This window comes from Rhinoderma darwinii, chromosome 4 (assembly GCF_050947455.1).
Source record: "Rhinoderma darwinii isolate aRhiDar2 chromosome 4, aRhiDar2.hap1, whole genome shotgun sequence".
NCBI classification, from domain to species: domain Eukaryota; kingdom Metazoa; phylum Chordata; class Amphibia; order Anura; family Rhinodermatidae; genus Rhinoderma; species Rhinoderma darwinii.
In genome coordinates, this window is record NC_134690.1 from 353,695,822 (window position 1) to 353,718,858 (window position 23,037).

Here is a 23,037-nt window from a genome sequence, read left to right on the forward strand (position 1 = left end):
TCGACCAGTCACAATGGTGCAGACCCCGGTAGTTTGGACTTTGTAATATCTCCAGACTGTGGGTGTATTATGGGAGGCTGTGAGATGCAGCTGAACTTTAGGTTTTGCTTTTGTTCTGCCTGGGCCAAGTACCCTTTCTGGACTGTTCTGAGCAGGGACACTTATCCCCCTCTTCAGTTAATGAGGTTCACCTAGTCACTACATTCGTATGCTTATTAAAGATCTGAACTGCAAAGCTTACAGGCATGTCTGCTGAAAAGCAACAAAGATCCATGGCCTCAATACCCCCACCACAACTTCTACATTCTGCCTGGAATTTGTCCTTATGTAAGATTAACCCCTTTCCTAGCACAATGCACCTGCTTTCCTGCTTCCATATACTACAGAGGTTAATCATCATCATTAAGGTCCACTATGATCATCCTCCTAATACATCTGGCTCCCGATTACACAGCATTGTCACATCCCATGCAAATCACCAAGAACATGGTTTATTTGATATTTTTCATGTATGACACGGGACTCGACATCTTGAGCTGAATGTCGTGATGATACATACGGAAATACAGTATAACTTTTCCAAATATGTTGGTCGGATAGTAGTCGAATTTGAAAAGAATGAGTTGCCCAAGTCTACAACTCAATGAAACCTGTCACGGTGGAAATACAATGCAAGTAAATAAAATAAACAATTGCACCTACAAAATCATCAGACATGCACCTGAAGTTAGTTTCTTTTTTTTTTATTAATTAAATTATTATTTAACGGTGTCTGAATAATTAGATTTGAGTGTCGCTAATGGTAACAACATGTCAAACATTTACAAAACAAATTCAACCAATGGAAGTTATTAAAACAATGCAGAAGTGTCAAAAATAATAATAAATACGGGACAGATTCATGACAGTTCACTAAAGAAACCCTCAAATATTATAACAACCAATTAAATATTTGTTAATGAAAATGCATTCATACATTTGCTGGGTATTGACTTTCAAGAAATGATTTCATTAAATTAAATTAATCTAGAAATAAAAACTTCCTGACTGTTTTATATTTGGGGTTTGACACGTTCTGACTTTTTTTTTTTTTTTACATTAATGATGTAAATGACTAAAATATGTAAAAATAAAATATACAATACTCAGCAATACATTGCAGCTACTTTACGGAGTCTATAAATATTATTACAGTTGTATTATTTCATTGAACACATAACATCCGAAAACAATAATTAACAATAAAAAAAATCTATAAAATACTGTAAAGAGCATGTCTATAAAATACTATACTTGAAAAGTTTATTAAACACCTAGTAACAGCCTGATCAGTCTGTCATGTATTGAGCTGAAGGAGTCTCTTGTAGTCTCTCTAGTAGTTGTGTCAATAAAATATTGTCACATTATTAGTTTATTTTGCCATAAGAAAAATATAAACGTTCATTTTTGTGTTTTTTTTTCTTTTTTCCTGTTTTTTTTCTTGCTACGTTTCATTGAAATATCACTCAGTTCTGCAGATAACCATGTGCATCAGATTGCGATGTCCTTCTTAATATTTTACTACAGCTGCGCCAAACCTTATTGTCAATTTTTGCAGTCTACAGTAAAAAAGAAAGATTACATGTCATCACTAAAGGTCAGTTCTTTAGCCCTCATAAAGGTGCAGACTTCCACTGGAAAGAATAGACGGTCAGTAGCTGTTGACCTGTAGGTGAATCCAGATGAACTGGGCTTTAGCCTCACCACGTTCTTCCATAGAGCATGCCAGGATTGACCATGCCATTGCTGTAGTCTACACTTGAGGTGTCCATCTGTGCTATGTTGGCCACCTGATTATGGAGAGATTGAGGGCTAGGGGACATTTCTTCTAAATCTGGAGCTTGATTTAAAGAATTAACCTGTTGAGTCTGGTGCTGATGGACAGAGCTGTTAGAAGAAGACAATACACCATTGGAGCTATTTTGCTGTTGCTGTGTTACTTGTTGTCCAGTTGTTGAGCTGTTGGAACTGTTTTGGCACGGCTTGCCATCTTTGACAAGGACTGGCACTGCCACTCTGCGAGGTGATTGTTGCTGGCACAGGTTACCTTCTTGCTGAAGTTGTTGAGTGACTTTGTCTTTTGCTTGTCTTTTCATCTTGTACCTGTGATTCTGGAACCAGATTTTTACTTGGGTAGGGGTAAGGTGGATCATGCTGGCCAGGTGCTCTCTTTCAGGTGCTGAGAGATACTTTTGTTGCTTGAACCTCCTTTCCAGCTCATATACTTGAGCCTGAGAGAAAAGGACTCTTCTCTTCCTTCTAGGAGCTGCATGAAGAGGAGCCATTGACTTGGCAGCTTCTGCTATACCTTGTAAAGTGCCCATCCCGGCCATATTCATACCAGTAGATGGTCCCATAAATCTAGAAACTGACATACATGCGATTAGTTTGTTGACATTGCAAGTCCTTCATCTAACATTTCACTTGATCTAGATATTTATACATAACATATTTATACTAGATATTCATATAACTAAAACAACATTGGTCAAGATGCATAGGACAAGACAATACAATAGAAGGTCGTACTTACTTGTTGAATATCTGGGGTCTGGGTTGGCTCCATACCAGCCAGTAGCTGCTGCGCTATTCCTCATGGTATCTTGATAAGTAGAGATGTCTCCCATATTGCTAATGCTTCCATTGCAGTAGCCACCCATTGCACCATGTGAAAACTGGGAAACACTGTGTGGCATGTGATAGGTGGTGGTCACTGTGGCATTATGGCCCATGGAGTGCTGTTGCATCCCTGTCTGGGAGACGTGAGATTGTCTATAGGCTCCTAGAGAGGTGCTCAGGTTTCCAGTGTTGTCCATGCCACCAAACTTCTTGTAGGTCTCTTCAATGGGACTCAGGATGTCGGTCACTGAAAAAGGTGTAGTATGCTTTGGGCTCAACGACATGGTTCAGCAACCAAGCAGGTAAAAAACTGATGATCTGATCAGCCCTGTGTAGTGTCAATTCTTTCTCCTTATGGATGTTGTCTACGTAAGAGAGTGCTTGGAGGACGTCTGAGATCCGATTGATCGCCTTACAAAGTAGGCGAGACCTAAGCTCTCTTATCTCGGGTTTATTTTAGCCTGTAGCCAGGTTTACAGCACTCACTGAAGTGGGAGGGAAGGGGGAGGCCTGGGAGGGGCAACAGGAGACCATCACACAATACTCATTCACACATTTCCAAGATAATTGACTAAAGATGCAGTTACTTTCCTAATGAAGACCCTAATGTAAGCCAGCTAGAGCCATTCCTGGAAACACATTCCTGGGCCAGGGATGTAAAGAATTCTCAACATCTATGAATAAACAAGAGTAGACACCTGCTAGTAATGGTAAAATAGTTTGACATCGCTACCTGCTGAGAAACTAAACCATGCAGAAGAATGGATCCTTGTACAGAACGTCAAGTCTTATGAGACACCAAGAAGAACATTCAACCCCAAAATGTAAGTTTGTTTTCATAGTAATGTGGTAGCCACTAAAATGTTATGTCTTATGAGCAAGCATTGGCACTTACACTACCAGCAACAAGTTGTCTAGACTCAGGGCACATTTCACAGTCATCTAGATATTGAATCTTCACTTTACTTACTTTACACAGTCCCCTAAGAAGAGCGGTGTGTGACTTCCACGCATTAACATCCCAGCAGCTGTCTTCTTGTAACATCTGTAAAGTATCTACTATGTATCTCCCCCTCTATACATAACAAACAATTATTTACATGCCCACATCTAGCCCACGTGTCTTGAGCAATGTATGGTTCACTTGATAATATTAATAATAATGATAAATAATTTATACTATTTATAATGAATTAAGTATAACAATACAACTATAAGACTTCATGCCATAGTAAAGCAGCAGGAAAATACATTAATATACTGTTTTAATATCATTTTCTCGGCAAAAAATAATAAATAAAATAAATAAAAAGAGTCTAGGAGAAGTATCTATCTATCTATCTATCTATCTATCTATCTATCTATCTATCTATCTATCTATCTATCTATCTATCTATCTATCTATCTATCTATCTATCTATCTATCTATCTATCTATCTCTATCTATCTATCTATCTATCTACTATATCCCTTGGGTATTTATGGCACTAGAGTGAATAATGTGACTAAATTGTATGCATGTTCTGTACAGTATTATAGATAACTAATAAAAGAAAATAAGTTTTTTTTCTTTTTCCAATCCTATGTGAATTTATTAACGTATCTATCATAACATTTTAATGGCAAATAATAAAAACAAAAATAATAATAATAATAATAATAATAATAATAACAATAACATTAAGTCTACGAAAAGTGTCTAGGAAAAGTATCTGATATCTATCTATCTATCTATCTATCTATCTATCTATCTATCTATCTATCTATCTATCTATCTATCTATCTATCTATCTATCTATCTATCTATCTATCTATCTACTCATATATATGTATATATTGTCTTTCTTTTTCTATACTGTCCATCTATCTATCCTGCATACTTTTCCAGGTTGTCCTTTCAGGAAAGGAAAGAAATCCCGGCGGTTATAAGTGATGTAAAGTCTCCAAGATGCATACCAGCGGTGTCCTCAAGAGTTTTTAAAATAATAATACAAATAATTGTAACAATAATATTATTATTTGTATTATGATTATAACAACAACAACAACAACAACAACAACAACATTATTCTGACCTAGTATAATTGATTTTAGAGACAAACTTTTTTTATTTTATTAGAAAATACTTCAGTAGGAGACTCTTCAGAGGACCCCATGCTCTGGGAGATAGGGCTGTGTATCAGTAAGTTCAGTAGTGCAGTACAGATATTTTGGATATTTTGAGTTCAGAAGAACAGATATGGGTGATGGGACGTGTTTAGGCTTATGTTGTGGGCTGAGTGAGGGGCTGTGACTGGCATAGGTGCTCTGTAACAAGCACATGATAAAATATAGTTAATGGGTCCTTATGAGCGAAGAATGGAGATTTTTTTCCCCCCATCTTTAGCTACTTAAAACTACAAATAAAAGGTGTGTGTTGCTCTCATTATTTGTATCTCTGTACATGAGGGGTTCTGTAGATATGTGTAAGAGGGTCAGAGAGTACTCAGGAGGCCTGAGTCATATTGAGAGCTACTTTACTAAGTGCCAGGAAGACAGCTCAATGGTTCAACCCATTAAGGGTTTAACTCTTTAATTTTAGGAGCTCATAAAGCTTTATATGTTCCAGATTGGACCTTGAGCATATTTCACTGGTAGTGCCATTATTACAATGCTGCCTTCAATATTCTGCATTGTTTCTTCGTGTACAGCTTCCTGTGCCATGTCATGGTAAGCACTTTGAACTGTATGCTGCACATGCCCTCGGCTCAACAACGCTACAATTTAGTGGATGTTTCATGGATAGGAGCCTATTGTGGCTCCATACAAACAGTAAGTATAGCTACTAAGTGTCTTATGTTTATATAACTGCATGGATCCTCAGTATGTATGAAGGTATAGTCATATATATGTCCTGTCTTATCACATTACACTGTCATCACAACATTGATCCTGAGAGCCAAGGTGCAGAAAGAAAATCTGTATCTTCTTTCACACATTCATGTTATAGGTTTTTAAGCTAGTCTCAATTTAGAATTATCTATCTATCTATCTATCTATCTATCTATCTATCTATCTATCTATCTATCTATCTATCTATCTATCTATCTATCTATCTATCTATCTATCTATCTTTCTATCTATCTATCTATCTATCTATCTATCTATCTATCTATCTATCTATCTATCTATCTATCTATCTATCTATCTATCTATCTATCTATCATCAGTTATCTATTTCATACATGTTTCCATTTAATATAATATGTTTTAAATGTATTTTGATATTTGGTGTATATATGCATTAATGCCCTGTACGTGTAGGGTTTTGGATAGACATGAAATCAAAGCAGTGACTTGTTTTACGATTGATAACAAGTAGTTGCATTCACAGGAGAGAGGCTTAAAGTCTTTGCTTATTAATACAAATAATAAAAATAATGATCATAATAATATTTGTCATAATATATACATATATTACTGTTTTTATTGTTATAAATGAAAATGCACAGTACATTTTATACAAAAATAAAGCGCAATAAACTGGTCCTATCTAGTACTGAATTTTTCATGGTGAATCCTCACTGGTTTTCATTACCAGGTTCTAGTATATTGATGATTATTCATGATATCAGTTGAATAAAAAAAAATATGAAGGAAACTATTGATTTCCAATGACGCGTTTTTAAATTTCTGGTTCTGCCGCCAGTTCAGGTCAAGCACCGACTCCTATTTTTTTCTAATTTTCTTGATAACTCTGAGCTTTGTGTTAGGAAAAAAGGTTTGGGCAGTTTCTGGGGCAGCTGATACAAAGTTATAGATAGACAGGGCAATAGATAGATCAATACATTTCCAGCTCTGAGATATAACGCATCTGCATCATTATAATCGTCATTATTACTATTATTTTCTTGTCAGTCGATTATGTTCTCTGGTGTGATTATACCTAACAGACATAGAATGATACATTAGGAAAAATAATTTGAAATTAAATAAAACTATTTATCTATATATTTACCTCTCTCTCTCTCTCTCTCTATATATATATATAAATATGCATATATATGTATATATATATATATATATATATATATATAAAAAATATGCATATATATGTATATATATATATATATATATATATATATATATATATATATATATATATATGTATGTACATATATATATATAAATAAGATATAAATAGTACTGATGAACACTGATATATATATATATATATATATATATATATATATATATATATATATATATATATATATAGGGATACATTGAGGTAGAACCAGAACATCTACGTCATTATCTATCTAATCTATCTATCTATCTATCTATCTATCTATCTATCTATCTATCTATCTATCTATCTATCTATCTATCTATCTATCTATCTATCTATCTATCTATCATCACCTGTACAAATGCATTTATATGGGTGAACAAAACCCCTTTTTTTCAATTGAAAACTATGTGGAGTGCTGCCTATTTTTTGAATATATGTTTATGGGACTAGAAGTCGAGGTCCTGAGGCTTGCACCCATATCTCCGACTTTTGGTGCTTCTCTTCTTTTTCTATCTATCTATCTATCTATCTATCTATCTATCTATCTATCTATCTATCTATCTATCTATCTATCTATCTATCTATCTATCTATCTATCTATCTATCTATCTATCTATCATGCTTATCTGATATCAATTTCTTAACAGATAAATTCTGAAGCAATTAAATCCAATTTCGGAAATGTAGTCATTGCACTAAATGTAATTGTTCAGCAATTACAGCAAGATCCTTTAAATTTCAAACGGAGGTTTTGGTCTAATCCTGGTATTATAATTGGAAAATGAAAACAAAGGCAATGCCGCAATTAAACATGTTCCTGACCAGTGCAGTGACTACTTGTAAAGTCTTGGTTAATCACTAAGCCAATTTTCAGCCTATGGTAAAGGGTGAATTGTGTAGTCATGGAAACATGACATTTTCTAAAGATGGCCACTGTCTATATTGAGCTAGTTTATTGATGCCCAGGTGGTTAGTTCCTATAAAGTGGGCGATCCCTGTATAATAGGTTCAGAACTGAATTTTGTGAGAAAATTCTTAGATTTAAGATGAAGAATGGGGGGGGGGGGGGGGAAGTCAATAAAATTCCACTTAAAATTTATAATTTTCTTTGTATTAAATGCCAGGTTTAGAATGAGTTTATTTAATACATTGCAACAGATTCTTTAAAAGGCAAATATAAATAAATACAAAATGACACCATATTAAAAGAAATTTAAAGGAAATCATGTCAGAATGTTCTCTCTAAGGGTAGGGCCACACGATGCGGTCACGGTGCGTTTATGTTGCGTTTTTAAACTGCAGCAGGTAATTTTTCAATAGAAGTCAATGGTGAAATTTGTATTCTGGACAGACTGCTGCTATTATATTACAATGTGTTTTTAGTGTAGTTAACTGCATCATCATAATGTCCGACCGCATGCAGCTCATGACCGCGCTGCCAAAGTTGTTGCTGAACTGCCTGTGTTTTTGCTAACAGTTCTGCAATGCCTTGTAATGAACTATATACAGGCAGCACCTAACAAACTTCAACACGGGGGAAAACTATGTCCATAAACTATTTCCTTTAAAAACGCAACAGAACTGCAGCATTACAGAGATAAAAGACGCATGCAGTTGACCGCATGCGGTTTTCAAGCGCAACAAAACCGCAGCAAAACCGCGTCAACGACACACCGTGTGGCCTTACCCTAAGTGTGCATGGCAATAGTTTTGTGCTCTCTGTATTCCCTATTACAGTATGATAATTATATTACTTGACTTCTCCTACACAGTTGTCAGTTGTCAATAAGTCATGTGACTACTAAGCCCCTCCCAGAGTAGAAAATATTTAAAATGTAATTGGAATAAATGGGGTGGGGTGAGAGATTTGCTATGCAAAATGAGGCAGAATTCTATCACACAATAAGCCAAAAAATGGCTAACAAGCCAAATGGAGAACTTATGTTACGCCTACTTTCATTTGAAAAGCGTCTAGAGAAAGTATATGGCTAAGAGATATCATAAGTGAGACTTTTTTTTTTTGTGCAAATGATTAACGTACATATGTGCCAGCCATGAGGTAACCTAAGGAAGAGATATATGTCTGACATGCCTAGAAAGGCGTGCAAAATTTATAATGCCAAGTGTGTCATTTTGTAAAATTTGCAATGTTTGGTAAAATCTTATGTGCAATATTAATAATTGTCCCCCAATATGTCATGTCGCCTAACAAAATGAGCTGGAGGAAAGCTGCTTGGACATTTTCTGCTTTCTGATTTGTTCCCCTGTTGCATTATTTTTTTTATTTTTATTTTTAATCCTTTTGATCAGTGGCTTTTGGGTTTAATCAATGTAAAATTCTAAAATCACTGTAGACATGTTTCAGGTTGGTCTGGGTTCACATATATATATCAGTTGTGTCCGGCTGGCTGTTTTATACCTGAGCTGGACACAACTGATGACAAATTTGTGCAGGTTGCGCACAATATCCATAGCCGGACAGAGAAACAGTTCATGCAACGTTTTTCTGTCCGGCACATGGAAACGTCTCACAACACAACTGATGCCAATGGAAACTATGGGATGAGATTTGTCATCAGTTTTCCTGCAGCTTTCCTGTATTACTCATGGTGGGAGGGCAGGATATATGTGAAGGGGACTTTACAAGTTGTTCTATTATCTCACATTTGCTATGATTGATTATGTCTTTTTGATAAAATTTATTTTTCAAAAATGCTCATCTGGCCATCTTTAACCTTGTGTCTATGGGCATTTTAATTAATGATTATAGAAAAAGATGTGGTTATAACTAAACCATACCCAATATGAAAACCCAAAAATGCAATGATAATATAGCATGGTGCCATTTCTGATAGGAAATTATGAAAAACAAAAAGAAAAAAAGAAAAGAAAAATATTCCAGAAATATGACTAGGCACTCTTGGGTTAATAGAAAATTATCAAAAGTATTTTATTTTGAACTCCAGATATAATCGGAAGTATAAATATACATATACACAAATTTTAAAAGAAAATCTCCTGGCCAGGAAAACCATACAATTGGAACTTCTGTACATAGATCAAGTTTCCTAGGATAGATAACATTCACAATGTATATATATTATTTCAAAAGAATTTCAGTAAAACCGCTGGGTTGTATTCACTCTTGTGGTTTTTGACAATATATATTTTTTATCCTTGGCATGGCCAGAGTTCCCATTTCATGTGGTTGGAAATAATTTTTTGAAAAGAATCTTGTTATATAGTATGGTACTCATTACAAGAGGATGACCCTCGTATATTGGGGAACCAGATTTTGCAGCAGGTTTTTTTTCCCTCCATTTCAATAAAGAGATCCTTGATTTTTGTAAGGATCTATAGTGGTAAGCAGTCTATTCATAGACCCATAGGTCAATATATAGCCTTCCAGATCTTTTATATTCGGCAAGCCCAATTTTTATTCCTTTATACAGGTTTTACCTCCAAACATTCAGCAAGCTTCAGAGAACCATGCGGGGAGGCAGCCAGCCAGGCAGGTGGAATAGAGGGCCTTCAACAGGTAAGTACCGACATGTATGGGCCATATATTTCCTTTAAAGCCTCCAAAACTTCCACCGTCACCTCAAATAAAGCTTTTCTTTCCAGTGTGCCTAGGCATTCCACATCGTACGCCGGAAAGTGCAAGATGCAAAAGGACAAAGGCGCATGCTCTGAGGTGTCTGAACTCACTGGGGATGGGATTCCACTGATTGATGGTTCTTTGTCCTGCACTCCACTTTATTTTTTGAGAGTATTCACCCTTGTTTGACCAAAGCTTCTGGCTTAAAGGCTATGTACTTTTTATTAAAAATTAGTTTTACTTTTTTAGATACAGCTGCTCTGTATTCTCTATACAGAGCAGCTGTATCGTTAGCTATTCACTGAATCCGTCAGTCCGGCTGACCAGACGAGTTCAGTGACAGCGGGTCCTGCATGTCTCTGACACGTAGGATCCACCTGTAAACTATCACATCTAAGTTATTGGGGAGCCAAACCTAGAATGTTAAGCTCTCAAAATGGGCTCTCCCTAATCTTTGGTGAAGGAAGGCCACTGGTTCCTGACACTTGCAGGGCCTTCTGGCTCAAAGGGTTCTAGAAAAGCCTTTGGAGAAGCCTTGTGACAGACCACATCGTATGCATTTTTTTTGAGTGACACCCTGCAATTATTTGAATGCATTGACTTTGTGACTTTGTGGCTCTGACCAGTACATTGTCCAGTTGCAAGGAATACTAGCTGAATGAACTGTGTATTATTGATTACCATTCGATGCAAAACCAACATCAACATATATAGTTACATAGTACGGTTGAAAAAAGACATATGTCCATCAAGTTCAACCAAGGGATGGGAAAAAGGGAAGGGATGAAACAAAAATTCTACACATTCAGAAATGATCTAAGCCTTTTTTTAAAGCCATCTACTGTTCCTGCGGTACATTGTTCAAATGACTATACCTGACTGTGCATCACATTACCAACAGTATTTTGCTATTCCATGGTAGAATATTGGGATACCATCTTAAGGATATATTTAGGTTTGGGGTGTGGTTAAAAACCACATAAAAAATGCATGCAGTTTTACAGCGTTTTTTGATGCAGTTGCGGTTTTTACAGCTGAAACACATTTATTCAACATGCTTCACCTGTAAAATCCGCAACCGTACCTCAACTGCTACGTGTGAATATTCCCTTAGTGTTTTGTGATGTTATTTGTATTAATACACATCTTGTATAGTTCACTGTAATAGAGTGCAACTAATGGAAACATGGCCAAGTTTGTGGTAGATTATGGGTGGGAAAAAAGGAAGTCAGAATCGGTGGTTGCCTAGAGCGCCATGGAGGGGAGGGGTACAATTTATGTTTTGTTTTGTGTTTATTTTTTTTTAAAAGCAATGTATAAATAAAATCTCTAGGGATAAGTGACTAGAGGAGAAACAGAGGAAATTAAATATATTATTGTCCATTCGAAAACTATCAATCAGGGACAGAGGTTGGTGAGGCACATTCTGAAACCACCACCTTTGGCATCAACAGAGCTTGTCCCACCACTGTGGTAGATAGTCCTCTCCTTTAACTGATTAACAAAAGATCCAATATTCCCTTTACTTTCAATTGTATTTCTATGCATTCTACATATACTGCTCAACCACTTCAGTGCTCCTCGGCGTTACCTGATATCAATGATTTTCTTTATTCGGTAATTTAAGCCGTTTTGGACTCATAGGAGGTACAGAGTTTTTTCAATGTGTCTCTTGGATTTTTCTCTATTACATCATTGTTTACATTTTTCTACAAGACTTTATAAAGGCAGAAATGATAACCTCCATAATATATTGATTTTGTTATTACACTTGCAAGACATTAAACCAGATTCTCATGGATTTAATAAATTACCATTGACCTCACAGAGAAACTAGGAATGGATCCTTACTCCACCTTGTCCATGATCATCGGCAATTGTATTCAGGAACGGGAAACGGTATGAACGTTATGGTCTTCCGGCTGCATTCCAATATTTTCTGTCTCTCCTTTTCTTCTCCTGTAAACGTATTTTCTCTCTCTCCTCATAATCCAGATTTTCCATTCTTATGGTTGCAATAACACAGCGATCAGTGTTTACTCCTCTTCTTGAAGGCTCATTTAACAGGGAAGGAGAACCACACCAGTTGGGGGAGCTCCATGCTATGTCTAAGTGGAGGTTAGTGTCCTCAGCTATTGTCCCCCACAACAAGTGCTGTGTCTGTAACTCTATTAGTGGTCTCTAAATATCACAAAAATTAAGACTAATATGAATGGAAAGATATTACCATAATAAAAACGTAAATTGAAAGGACAAAGCCAAACTAGAACTATTGATGTTTATGTTGCCTTTATACTTGATCTGTGCATTACCTGTTAGTGTCTTTTAACTCATTATTAAATTTAACATAATCAGTGTGAGGCTAGGGCTAGGCAAATGTGGGTGTCGATGTAAATTGCGTTATCAAATGACATCACAGTCTCATTAAATGCAACACAACAGCCATTAAAGGTTCCAGTATCATATTTTTGAGGTTCTCCTCCATCGCACCAATGATCATTCTCTATTGGAGGTAATGGAAATTATTTTGTATTAAAAAGGTAAAAGAAACATACAAATTATTGGAGTATAAATAATATAATCCCCCTATAGGCTGGGCATTACATGGCACATGTTCTTGGGTTTATCTACCCTTGGACAGAAACTTGAAAGTGTTATGTTAAGAATAAAATAAATCATTACTTCATCCAGAAGACATATTGTACACTTAAGTTTTCTGACAAATCACTGAAAAAAACCTATATTAATTTAAAATCACTGAACAGGCCATACTCTCTCACAAGGGCAGGTACACACACCACTTCCCAGCAGAACGCAAATAAACCACAATGCTACATAGAGGGAGATTACACAGGTGCAATATACTGATGAACAGACACTATCATGCCTTCTATTCATGTAGGGGGTACCTGCTTAGTATTAACATTGCACACAGATAGAGCTTTTAAATTCAGTCACATGGTTACATGTAGGGCACCATGCTGGCATACAGCCTATTCGTCACGCCTATATTATTAGACAAGGCGGGCTGCCCAGCACTTAAGGTTTCTGATCTCCTAGAAAAAAAAGGATATAATGGGCTTAAAATATTTGTATATATGTAATGTATAAGTGAGTTGATATATATTTAATTTGTGGCTGAATGCAATATAATGTCTGCTGTATCCATGTATTACACTGTATAGGTTATAAAATGTAAATTGACCTCTATTATGTCATATGTACTAAATACTGACTGAGATGTTATACGATATTGATAGTTATGTTATGAGCTTCTTCCGGTTTGCAACACTTTTGATAGAAACTATCCCTTTATGCATCATGGATTAGAAGGATTCAGTCTCAGCTAAATGCCATAACAAAGTTGGGAATACCCGATAACATGATAACATGATGTCACCCGATAACATGATGTCACCTGCTGTTCCTTGTTTCTGTGTTGGAAATGTTGTCATAGTCACATGATCACTGTGATTGTGATGCAATCATGATATTAATGTAATTTATTAATTATGTAATTTGTCTTATCATGTATCCCTAGACTTAACTACTCTGTCTCACACTACTAATATCCTTCCCAGAAGTTGATGTCTTCTGAGACCACCTTCCCAGTTCAACATTTTGCTGTGGTGAAGCGGTGAAGTGGCAGGGAATACATATCATGAGAAGACACCACTGAAATCTGGTGATGCCCATGCTATGCATTGTTTATAATGGGTAAAGTTCTTGTTTTCTAGTGGTGGGAGCTGTGCTACGCCTGTTATAAACTTTATTCAATAAAGGACAGACCCCTCAAATATTCAAAGCCTAAAAAAAAAGAAATGAAAAGTAAGACAATACCTTATGGCGAAACTGTCAATTCACATGCGTGGAAGAAAGCTTTAGGGTATGTGCACACGATGAGAGGCTTTTATGTCTGAAAAGACAGACTTTTTTCAGGAGAAAACAGCTGCCTCGTTTCAGACGTAAAAGCTCCTCCTCGCATTATGCAAGGCATCTGTGACGCTCGTAAATCTTGAGCTGCTCTTCATTGACTTCAATGAAGAACAGCTCAAATTACGTTGCAAAGAAGTGCCCTGCACTTCTTTGCCGAGGCAGTCAATTTACGCGTCGTCGTTTGACAGCTGTCAAACGACGACGCGTAAATTACAGGTCGTCTGCACAGTACGTCGGCAAACCCATTCAAATGAATGGGCAGATGTTTGCCGACGTATTGGAGCCCTATTTTCAGGCGTAAATCGAGGCATAATACGCCTCGTTTACGCCTGAAAATAGGTAGTGTGAACCCAGCCTTAGGGTATGTGCACACGATAGCAGGCATTTACGTCTGAAAAGACAGACTGTTTTCAGGAGAAAACAGCTGCCTCGTTTCAGTCGTAAATGCTCTTCCTCGCATTTTGCGAGGCTTCTCTGACAGCCGTAAATTTTGAGCTGTGCTTCATTGAGTTCAACGAAGAACGGCTCAAATTACGTCTGAAAGAAGTGTCCTGCACTTCTTTTGACGAGGCTGTATTTTTACACGTCGTCGTTTGACAGCTGTCAAACGACGACGCGTAAATGACAGGTTGTCTGCACAGTACGTCAGCAAACCCATTCAAATGAATGGGCAGATGTTTGCCGACGTATTGTATAATACGCCTCGTTTACGTCTGAAAATAGGTCGTGTGAACCCAGCCTTACTGCTAACATGTCAGCAAAACCATATGTTCTTCAAGACGCTCCACGGGGGCACCTATGTACTTTCTCACCTTTCCGTGCCCATTATTGTTAAATTCCCCTACAGGGTAGAATAACCTAATACACTAAACTGTGTAAAGGGCATAATTATAATCAAAACCCAATAGAAACAGTGCCTAGAGCAGGGCATTTGGGAGAACCCTTAACATCTTAATGTATAGACGGGATGGGCATAGCTACTTGACAAGGCCAACCCCAGTACGAATAAATCATCAAAAAACTGTATTATTTAAGTAAATCATATGTTAGAGCAGTGGTCAAACTTTGTTTTTTTAGGTTTTATTTACTGTCAGAGATATTGGCTCTCTTATGTTAGGTTGTGGTGGCTATTTTTGCAAACGTGACAACAGTAGGTGTAGCCATTTTGTTTGTCACATTTAAATGAGCTTTTTAGTTAATATCACATAATTGCCAAACTTTGGTTACTGCTCTAACGTCAAATTTAGCCTCTTTTTACATCTGCGTCAGAGGCTGCATTAGGGGCCACCGTCACAGTTTTGGCGAAAAATTCTGGAAGAAATAGTACAGCATGATGCTCTATTTCTTAGGGTTAAACAACAGACACCCACACGGAAAACAAATGGAACCCTTTAAAGTGGATGTGTTCCATCAGGCACTGTTAGGCCACGTTCAGACGTGGCGGAATTGCTGTTGTATTCCACTGCGGACAGTCTGTTTTTTACATTTGTTTCTATACATTTTTTGGAAACTTGGTTCAGACATTGCGGAAAATAACCGTGCGGAAATTAGGCTGCGGTGCAGAATTTTCCCTCCGCAGCATGCTCATTATCTTGCAGAGAAGCAGCAGAATTTCACTGCGGATTTCAGCCTTTGCAATGCAAAAACTGAAATCTGCGGTAAGTCCGCTGTGATATCTGCAACATCTGAATTACCTGTCAAATATGCAAATGTTGCTGCATATTCGTTGCGTAATTGCCCCTAAATCTGCACCAACATTTGTAGTGGAAAAAATGTGTGAACGTGGCCTTAGTGTTCATGATGACATTGGCTTCGGCACTTCAGTTTTTGTGTTCTTTTGCTCCTAAGACGGAAGTAGATTAAAATACTTAGCACTGATGTGAACGAAGCCTCACTAATATATGGCCATGTTTATATATTGGGTGGAAATCCCTGAGCGCTCCTGTTTTTGTAAATATTTGCATTCCGCATTACATATAACTTCTGGAACACCTTTTCTTAGAAAACTGTTCCTCTGTTATTCTGCCTGGAAATCTATGAATAAACTTACATCTGGGTGTAACCATACCATTCCCCTTGTCAATAGGGCGTGTCCCTACACATTCTGATAAGGAGAATTTTAAAATCCCAAATTTTCAATTTATTTATATATTTCCTGGAGGAATAACGGAGAAATGGTACAATGTAGAGTAAAGATGTTTTTAGAATATTTTTTTTTCCTGGGGTATACAAGTATTTACGAAACAAACATGTCAGCATAGCTGCAAGGTCTTCTTTAAGTGGCATATTTAAAAAAATGATTGTTGTTTTAGTAACATGAATGAGGAAATGTTTTAGAGACTCTTATTCCAGTTTTACATTTATAAATCTACCCCAATGTTTTGTCCTAAAAGCTATTAACACTAATGAAAATGGGTAAAACTTATTTTGTTAGCATTGATATTTTTTTTTAAAGGATTCAACAAAAAAAGTGAAGGAGATATACAAGAAGAGATGACAGAAATGGTCGATCCAAATTCTGACCTATCTGTACTTCATGTGGCAAAAATTGAGAATATATTCACAATTTCAGACTGGACTAATGAGTACACATGCATGAAAACTGGAAAACTGTACGCAGGAAATTTTTGGACATATGCCTTTTATTGGTAAAATGTAATATATTCATTAGAAGAAACAACAGAATTGTATATAATACACTGATTACAATATCTACAAAATAAAGTTAGAAAAGACGTTCAAATATTTATGTGTAAAGATTCAAATTGTTTAATTTTGTATTAAAATATCTTCTGAAGTGATTCTCGATGTGATTTGACTGGGGAATTTCAGCTGGTTCTACTTTAACGCTGTTAGGGGTTTCTGGACATTTTGCTCCTCTGGTAGCCAGAACAATTTAACACTTCTGACATGTACAAATAAAACCTGAATAACCATATATTGCTCAGTATACACCGGGAACATTATCAATTTGACACCCATCACCTTCATGGGTGAAGCAAAATGATCACTTACCTAGAAAACACCTTTTAAAATGAAAGTGTAGGACGCATGGAATTCATATATACCACATAAGTCTATATCTATAAGTGCCGGTGTTGACAAAACTCCCAAAATTTACCTAACACAAATTCTGGATTTTAGGTAGAAACTTTGAAAGAGGGAAGAGCTTGAATAAAACAGTGGATTAAACATCCTGTAAAGTGAGTGTACCCCAATACCTTATATAAATAAAGGGTGATTCGAAAAGGATGATGCAAAATTATAGCCTCGGTATTCATAACCGAGAGAACATAACACAAATTTATTAACATGAAAATACAAACTATCTATCTAAGTTTTTTCTATACACTAGAAATGTTCAAAGTGATTTCCATTAACGACACAGAAAATGTCTAGTTGGTAGTCTAGTTCTGTCCAGACGCGTGTCAGCATATCCTCGGATATAGACTCCACTGTGTAAGCGATGCGTTGTCTCAGGTCGTTTAGATCCTGTGGCTGGGGGTGGCAGAGTCCTTGATGTAGTCCCACAGAAAATAGTGGCAGGGTGTTAGATCTGGGGATCATGGAGGCCAGTTCAACATTGGTGAATCGTTGTTTCCAGCGTGGCTGATCCAACGTTTCGGTAGAGTTTCACTCAGGTATCGGCGAATATCCAAATGGAAATGTAGAGGTGCAACATCCTGCTGATCTTCCTCTATCTGTGGAATAAGCCATTCCTTTAACATGTCCAAGTAGAAGTGGCCAGTGACAGTATCCTCGGCACAAAAGAAGGGACCGTAGATATTGCGCCTGCTCATTGCACAGACACGTTTACTTTGAGTGAGTGCCTCATGTGCTTGATAAGGGCACATGGTTTTTCTGAGCCCCAAATTCTAACGTTATGGCGATTGACCTTCCCACTGAGGTGAAAGGTAGCCTCCTCGCAGACAACACCAGCCTGTCAGCGAATTCGTCCTCTTCCAGTTGGCCGCAAAAGTCACGGTTTCTCAGTTTGTCGTCTGGTTTCAGCTCCTGAAGAAGATGTAATCTGTATGGCATACAAAGCAGACGTTTTCATAAAGATACGCCATACCGTGGATTATGGCACCTGTAGCTCCATACTTGCCAGCCTGGTAGACTTTCTAGGACTATGCTCGTACACGGCTTGAATCGTGTTCACTGTCTCTTCCGAAGTCTTTGATCTGCCCGCATTTCCCATGACATAAACACCCAGTGGTTTCGAATTGCTGCACCCAATGCAAAATGCAGTTTCTATGCGGAGCACATTTACCAAATTTACTGTACTGTCACAACAGACCCCATTCTTGCAAATTCCAACATGCAAAACGCTTTGTCTTGCTTCAATATCGCCATCTTATGTCCCATTTGTAAGCACAATTAAAATTTGGCTCTGAAAATGAAAGCTGTGCTATGATTTGTTGGTATGGACAACTAAGCCAGTTTTCACTGACCATTTACCACGGATGTTACTGTAACTACAGGCCTTTACTTTTGCACCATCCTTTTTGTGTCACCCTGTATTATTCCTGAAAGTCGACAACCCAAAGATTATAAAAGTTTTAGGGCTTATGCACGCATCCATGATCTTTTATAGGGCCACAAAACATGAATCCGCAAAACACGGACCGCACACGGATGGCTTCCATGTGCAGTCCGTATTTTTAACGGACCTATTAATGGAATGGTTGAAATTGATCCACAAAAACGGAAAGGAATAGGACTTCTCTAATTTGCAGAAAGGACACACGGATCTGCAAAAACTGATGTGTGCATGGCCCCAAAGAAATAAATGAGTCAGTGTGCTATCCATTATAAAAACGGATAGTGCACTGAAGAATTTCACTGAAGTGTGCATAAGCGCTTACAGTTATTGCCATCTTAATGCGACTTTGTGACACACCAGAATTTTTGAAAAAAATAAATGCAAAATAAGTCAAGGTTTTTGACTAAACCTATGGGCCTATACACAAAACACACTCTAAAAATAATAATGGTGTGTTGATGCATACCAAAAATGTCTACATCTACTAAAACTAGTACTCACAAAAAAACAGAGACAATGGGAATGCAACAAGTGCAAGGTATACAGAATTAACATGTCTATGTCTACACCTACATGTTTTCTCTTTGGTACGTATTTAGCTGTGACATCATTATGTTTATTATGCCTGTTGTGTGAATGACATTATCCCTGTTCTGTGACATCACTGTGCACATTATTCCCATACTGTGACATCACTGTGTGTAATAATTTATTTTAATACAGGATGTACTGTGACATGGCTGTGTCTATTACCCTTGTGTTGTGATATCGCTTTGTGCATTATGCCCATGCTGTGGCATCATTGTGTTATACCAGTTACAGATTTTTCTTTGGGGTCTAGGTAAATTAAGCCTCTGGGAGACGTGGTGTAAAGAGCTTGAGTCCTTTGATGACGGAGTGCATTGGGAAAGGTATATGGGAACAAAGGGAAAGAAAAGACAGGCAAAATGGGGAGGGAGGTATAATGAATCAAATTAGAATGAGACCATTTATCAGTGGTGAAAGCATAAGGGTATGTGCACACGATGAGAGGCTTTTACGTCTGAAAAGACAGACTGTTTTCAGGAGAAAACAGCTGCCTCGTTTCTGACGTAAAAGCTCCTCCTCGTATTATGCGAGGCGTCTTTGACGTTTGTAATCTTGAGCTGCTCTTCATTGAATTCAATGAAGAATGGCTCAAATTACGTAGCAAAGAAGTGTCCTGCACTTCTTTGCCGAGGCAGTCAATTTCTGCGTCGTAGTTTGACAGCTGTCAAACGACGACGCGTAAATTCCAGGTCGTCTGCACAGTACGTCGGCAAACCCATTCAAATGAATGGGCAGATGTTTGCCGACGTATTGTAGCCCTATTTTCAGACGGAAAACGAGGCATAATACGCCTCGTTTACGTCTGAAAATAGGTTGTGTGAACCCAGCCTAAAGTTTTTGCTCCCAGACCACATAATTCTGACCATGTGTAAGTACTATATTTTATTTATTTACATAGTCAGCATATATTTTAGTACTATCCACCTTCTTCTCCTTTAAAGACCATACATTGTTCAGTGTGACAAAAATACAATAATAATTTTCCATACTAGTAAATTACCGAGCTACTGATGCCTGCTGAACCTCACGATGGAGATGAAGACATAGCTGCCAAGTGAGACAAATAATTCTGGATCTATCAGACATCCATAATAAATATAGTGAAAACCTGGCATACAGGAGAGGATTAGTCCTTCCCTTTAGAGTTGACATCAGTGGGCACCCATGGCTCTTGCTCTTGATCCATTGTTGCAGGTCCAAACCCTGAGAGCAGTAACAGAGGATAAAACATGTAGCACAAGCAAACATGGGGGAGCAGGTTTCTCCCTGCTGTCTGGGACCTTTGTGGATCATATACTTATCAGGCAGTGTTTAGAAAAGTCAACAACCAGATGTAGCTTGACAACCCGTTTGTGAAATGCAGCCTAAAGTATTATATGCCGGACATGTAATAAAAGCCAACCATGTCATACATGGACAAACCGCGTCCGTCAGAGCAAGAGCCGTTCATTGTTAGCTGCTCTCTGGCCTGGCTCATATAGGGGGGCTCCTCTTTATGACATACATGTTACCTAAAAAGTTTTGCACGTAATACAATCTAAGGTTATGTTTAGGTTTAATAATTAGTTATCTAGCCTCTCCCATATTAAACCAGGTGCCACATAAAGCAATATTACAGATCTGAAAATAGAAAAAAATTAAAGATGCACCATAGAAAGAAAAGGGTATAATAGAGTAAAGACTAATAGATGTTACATATCCCAGATGGCCACATGTATTTGTTATTTTCACTCTAATGTATATTGATCTAAAGAGGATTGCTAAAATATTTTTTCCACTAAAGGCCTCTTGTTCTGAATGAGGGTTGTCCCCTAGCAACAGTTCACCAGTGAATAGAATATACCTCACAATACCTTTCAGTTAAGTCTGTTTTCATCCTCTTTAGAGCCTTCCTTGTAATCCTTTGGTAATATATGTGACAATTGGGAAATGGATGTTGCAGTAAGAAACAGAATAGTAGATTGTATTCCGGCCTTACAGGTCAGGTATCGAAATAATAACCATGATTGTTCAGGGAGTAATACTGTGTGCTATGTTCTCATTGAGATGATTTCCGCATTATTAAATAAAAAGGTGTATATTTTCAACACATTTTGCAATTATTATCAAATCACAAAGGTATTCGTTCTATGAACTTCACATTTTAACACCATGTAAGGTTTAAATAAAACATTCTTTGCTGATTAATTTTAGTATTTATATTAGTCAATGCTCCCTTTATTTCATTGAAGGCTAGGTTCCCTGCAAAGACTGAGTTAAGTGATAACAATCAAAATATATTGTCACTAGGAACTTTCTGCATACTGATTTATTATTGAGTTCAATGTATAAACTGTATGCAGTAAGCTCCTAAGCTCCCCCTAGTGGTGGCTGCAGGCAAAAGAATATTATAGTTTCACTATAGGTCTCTGCCGGGAATTTGGAGTTCTGTGTTAGAAAATCAGAGCTACCACTATTGTGAAGATCAATTATGAAATCAATCAGCATGGATTTTTGTACTTATTTAGAATAATTAAAAAAAAAAAAAAAAAATGTTCAAGGCTGAACATTCATTGTAAAGCCTAAGGCCCCATGCACACGAACGTGCTTTTACAGCCGCAATTCCCCCGAAAATGCATGGGAGAATTGCGGCCCCATTCATTCCTATGGGGCCATGCACACGACCAGCAAATAATGGACGCGGCCATGAGCACGGCCCGTGATTTGCGGGCAGCTCGCCAGTGAGCTCTACGGTCGTGCGCATGAGGCCTAACTCTACATGCAAAACTACTTTTCTGCACTTTCCTACATGCAAAATAACTTTTACTGTACTGATGCCTCCCTTGTCCCCTTAGCTCTCAAAGATTTCCTGTGTCAAAGGCCAAAAATCAAATCTTTTTATATTTTAGACACTTTGTTTGCTTATTTTGACAGTTTTGAAAAATGTCCAGAAAAAGATGATTGGCTAAGAGGTGTGATAAAGTGTACTAAATTGACTAAAGATGTGGTGGTATAACTAAAATAAATATTTCTAACGTGCGTAGTGAGTTGCGCCTAATATTTAATGCATCTTGATATATTTGGTGCATTCTGCACTATTTTCGGCAATTCGTATATTCAAGCATTCTATGACACTAGAGATAAAACTTCCCCAATATCCATGGTCAACGTTAGTTGGCAGTTTAATATTTTCTATGCAAACACCCTGGGGGCTCATGACAGTGCTGCTGGGTTCTTATGTTGTTGTTTCTACTGTGACCTAGTAAAGGACTGCTCCTGGAACGGCACCATTCAGGTTGATGACATTTTAGGGGAAAATAGATTTCCATAATGCTGGTCAATTTACCTTAAGTCCCAAGCTATTATGCTAACTCTGTATAGCCAATGCTGGTCTTATGGACATCATCCTTCTATCTGTGCAGATTTCTGTAAACGTTGTATCAAAGAGTCAAGTTAGAGGTCAGTCATCTGCTTGATGTGTTTGTCAGATATTTAAAAAAAAAATCATAATTTTGTATAGCTGCAAGACATATTCATATGAACAAAAGTAAGGGTTAGGGTATGGAATACTGTCTGGCAAGGAAGCTGTGCAAAACATCTTGAGAGAGTTTAAAACTTTGTCTAAGACCATTTTTTTTTTACATTAGTGAATGAGTAAGTAGTGAAGTGAAATCAATT

At 37.2% G+C, this 23,037-nt stretch overlaps 1 protein-coding gene and 1 long non-coding RNA gene across 4 annotated transcripts; one reads left to right on the forward strand and one right to left on the reverse strand.

Moving 5' to 3' along the window:
• Positions 1–778: 778 nt before the first annotated feature.
• NKX2-4 (NK2 homeobox 4) lies at positions 779–3,049 on the reverse strand. Its single transcript, XM_075864495.1, has 2 exons — positions 2,573–3,049; positions 779–2,407 (listed from the first exon to the last, which is right to left on the reverse strand). The coding sequence occupies exons 1-2, from the start codon at positions 2,940–2,942 to the stop codon at positions 1,740–1,742; spliced, it is 1,038 nt and encodes a 345-aa protein (XP_075720610.1). The 5' UTR covers positions 2,943–3,049; the 3' UTR covers positions 779–1,739.
• Positions 3,050–3,187: 138 nt separating this feature from the next.
• On the forward strand, positions 3,188–16,985 carry LOC142761312 (uncharacterized). 3 transcript variants are annotated; one of them, XR_012883605.1, is made up of 6 exons: positions 3,188–3,482; positions 5,349–5,469; positions 10,165–10,250; positions 12,306–12,428; positions 13,852–14,027; positions 16,702–16,985. It is a non-coding gene; the product is annotated as an uncharacterized LOC142761312 (long non-coding RNA). The 3 variants fall into 3 exon arrangements; XR_012883604.1 differs by lacking the exon at positions 10,165–10,250 and adding an exon at positions 12,139–12,209; XR_012883603.1 differs by lacking the exon at positions 10,165–10,250.
• The last annotated feature ends 6,052 nt before the right edge of the window (positions 16,986–23,037 follow it).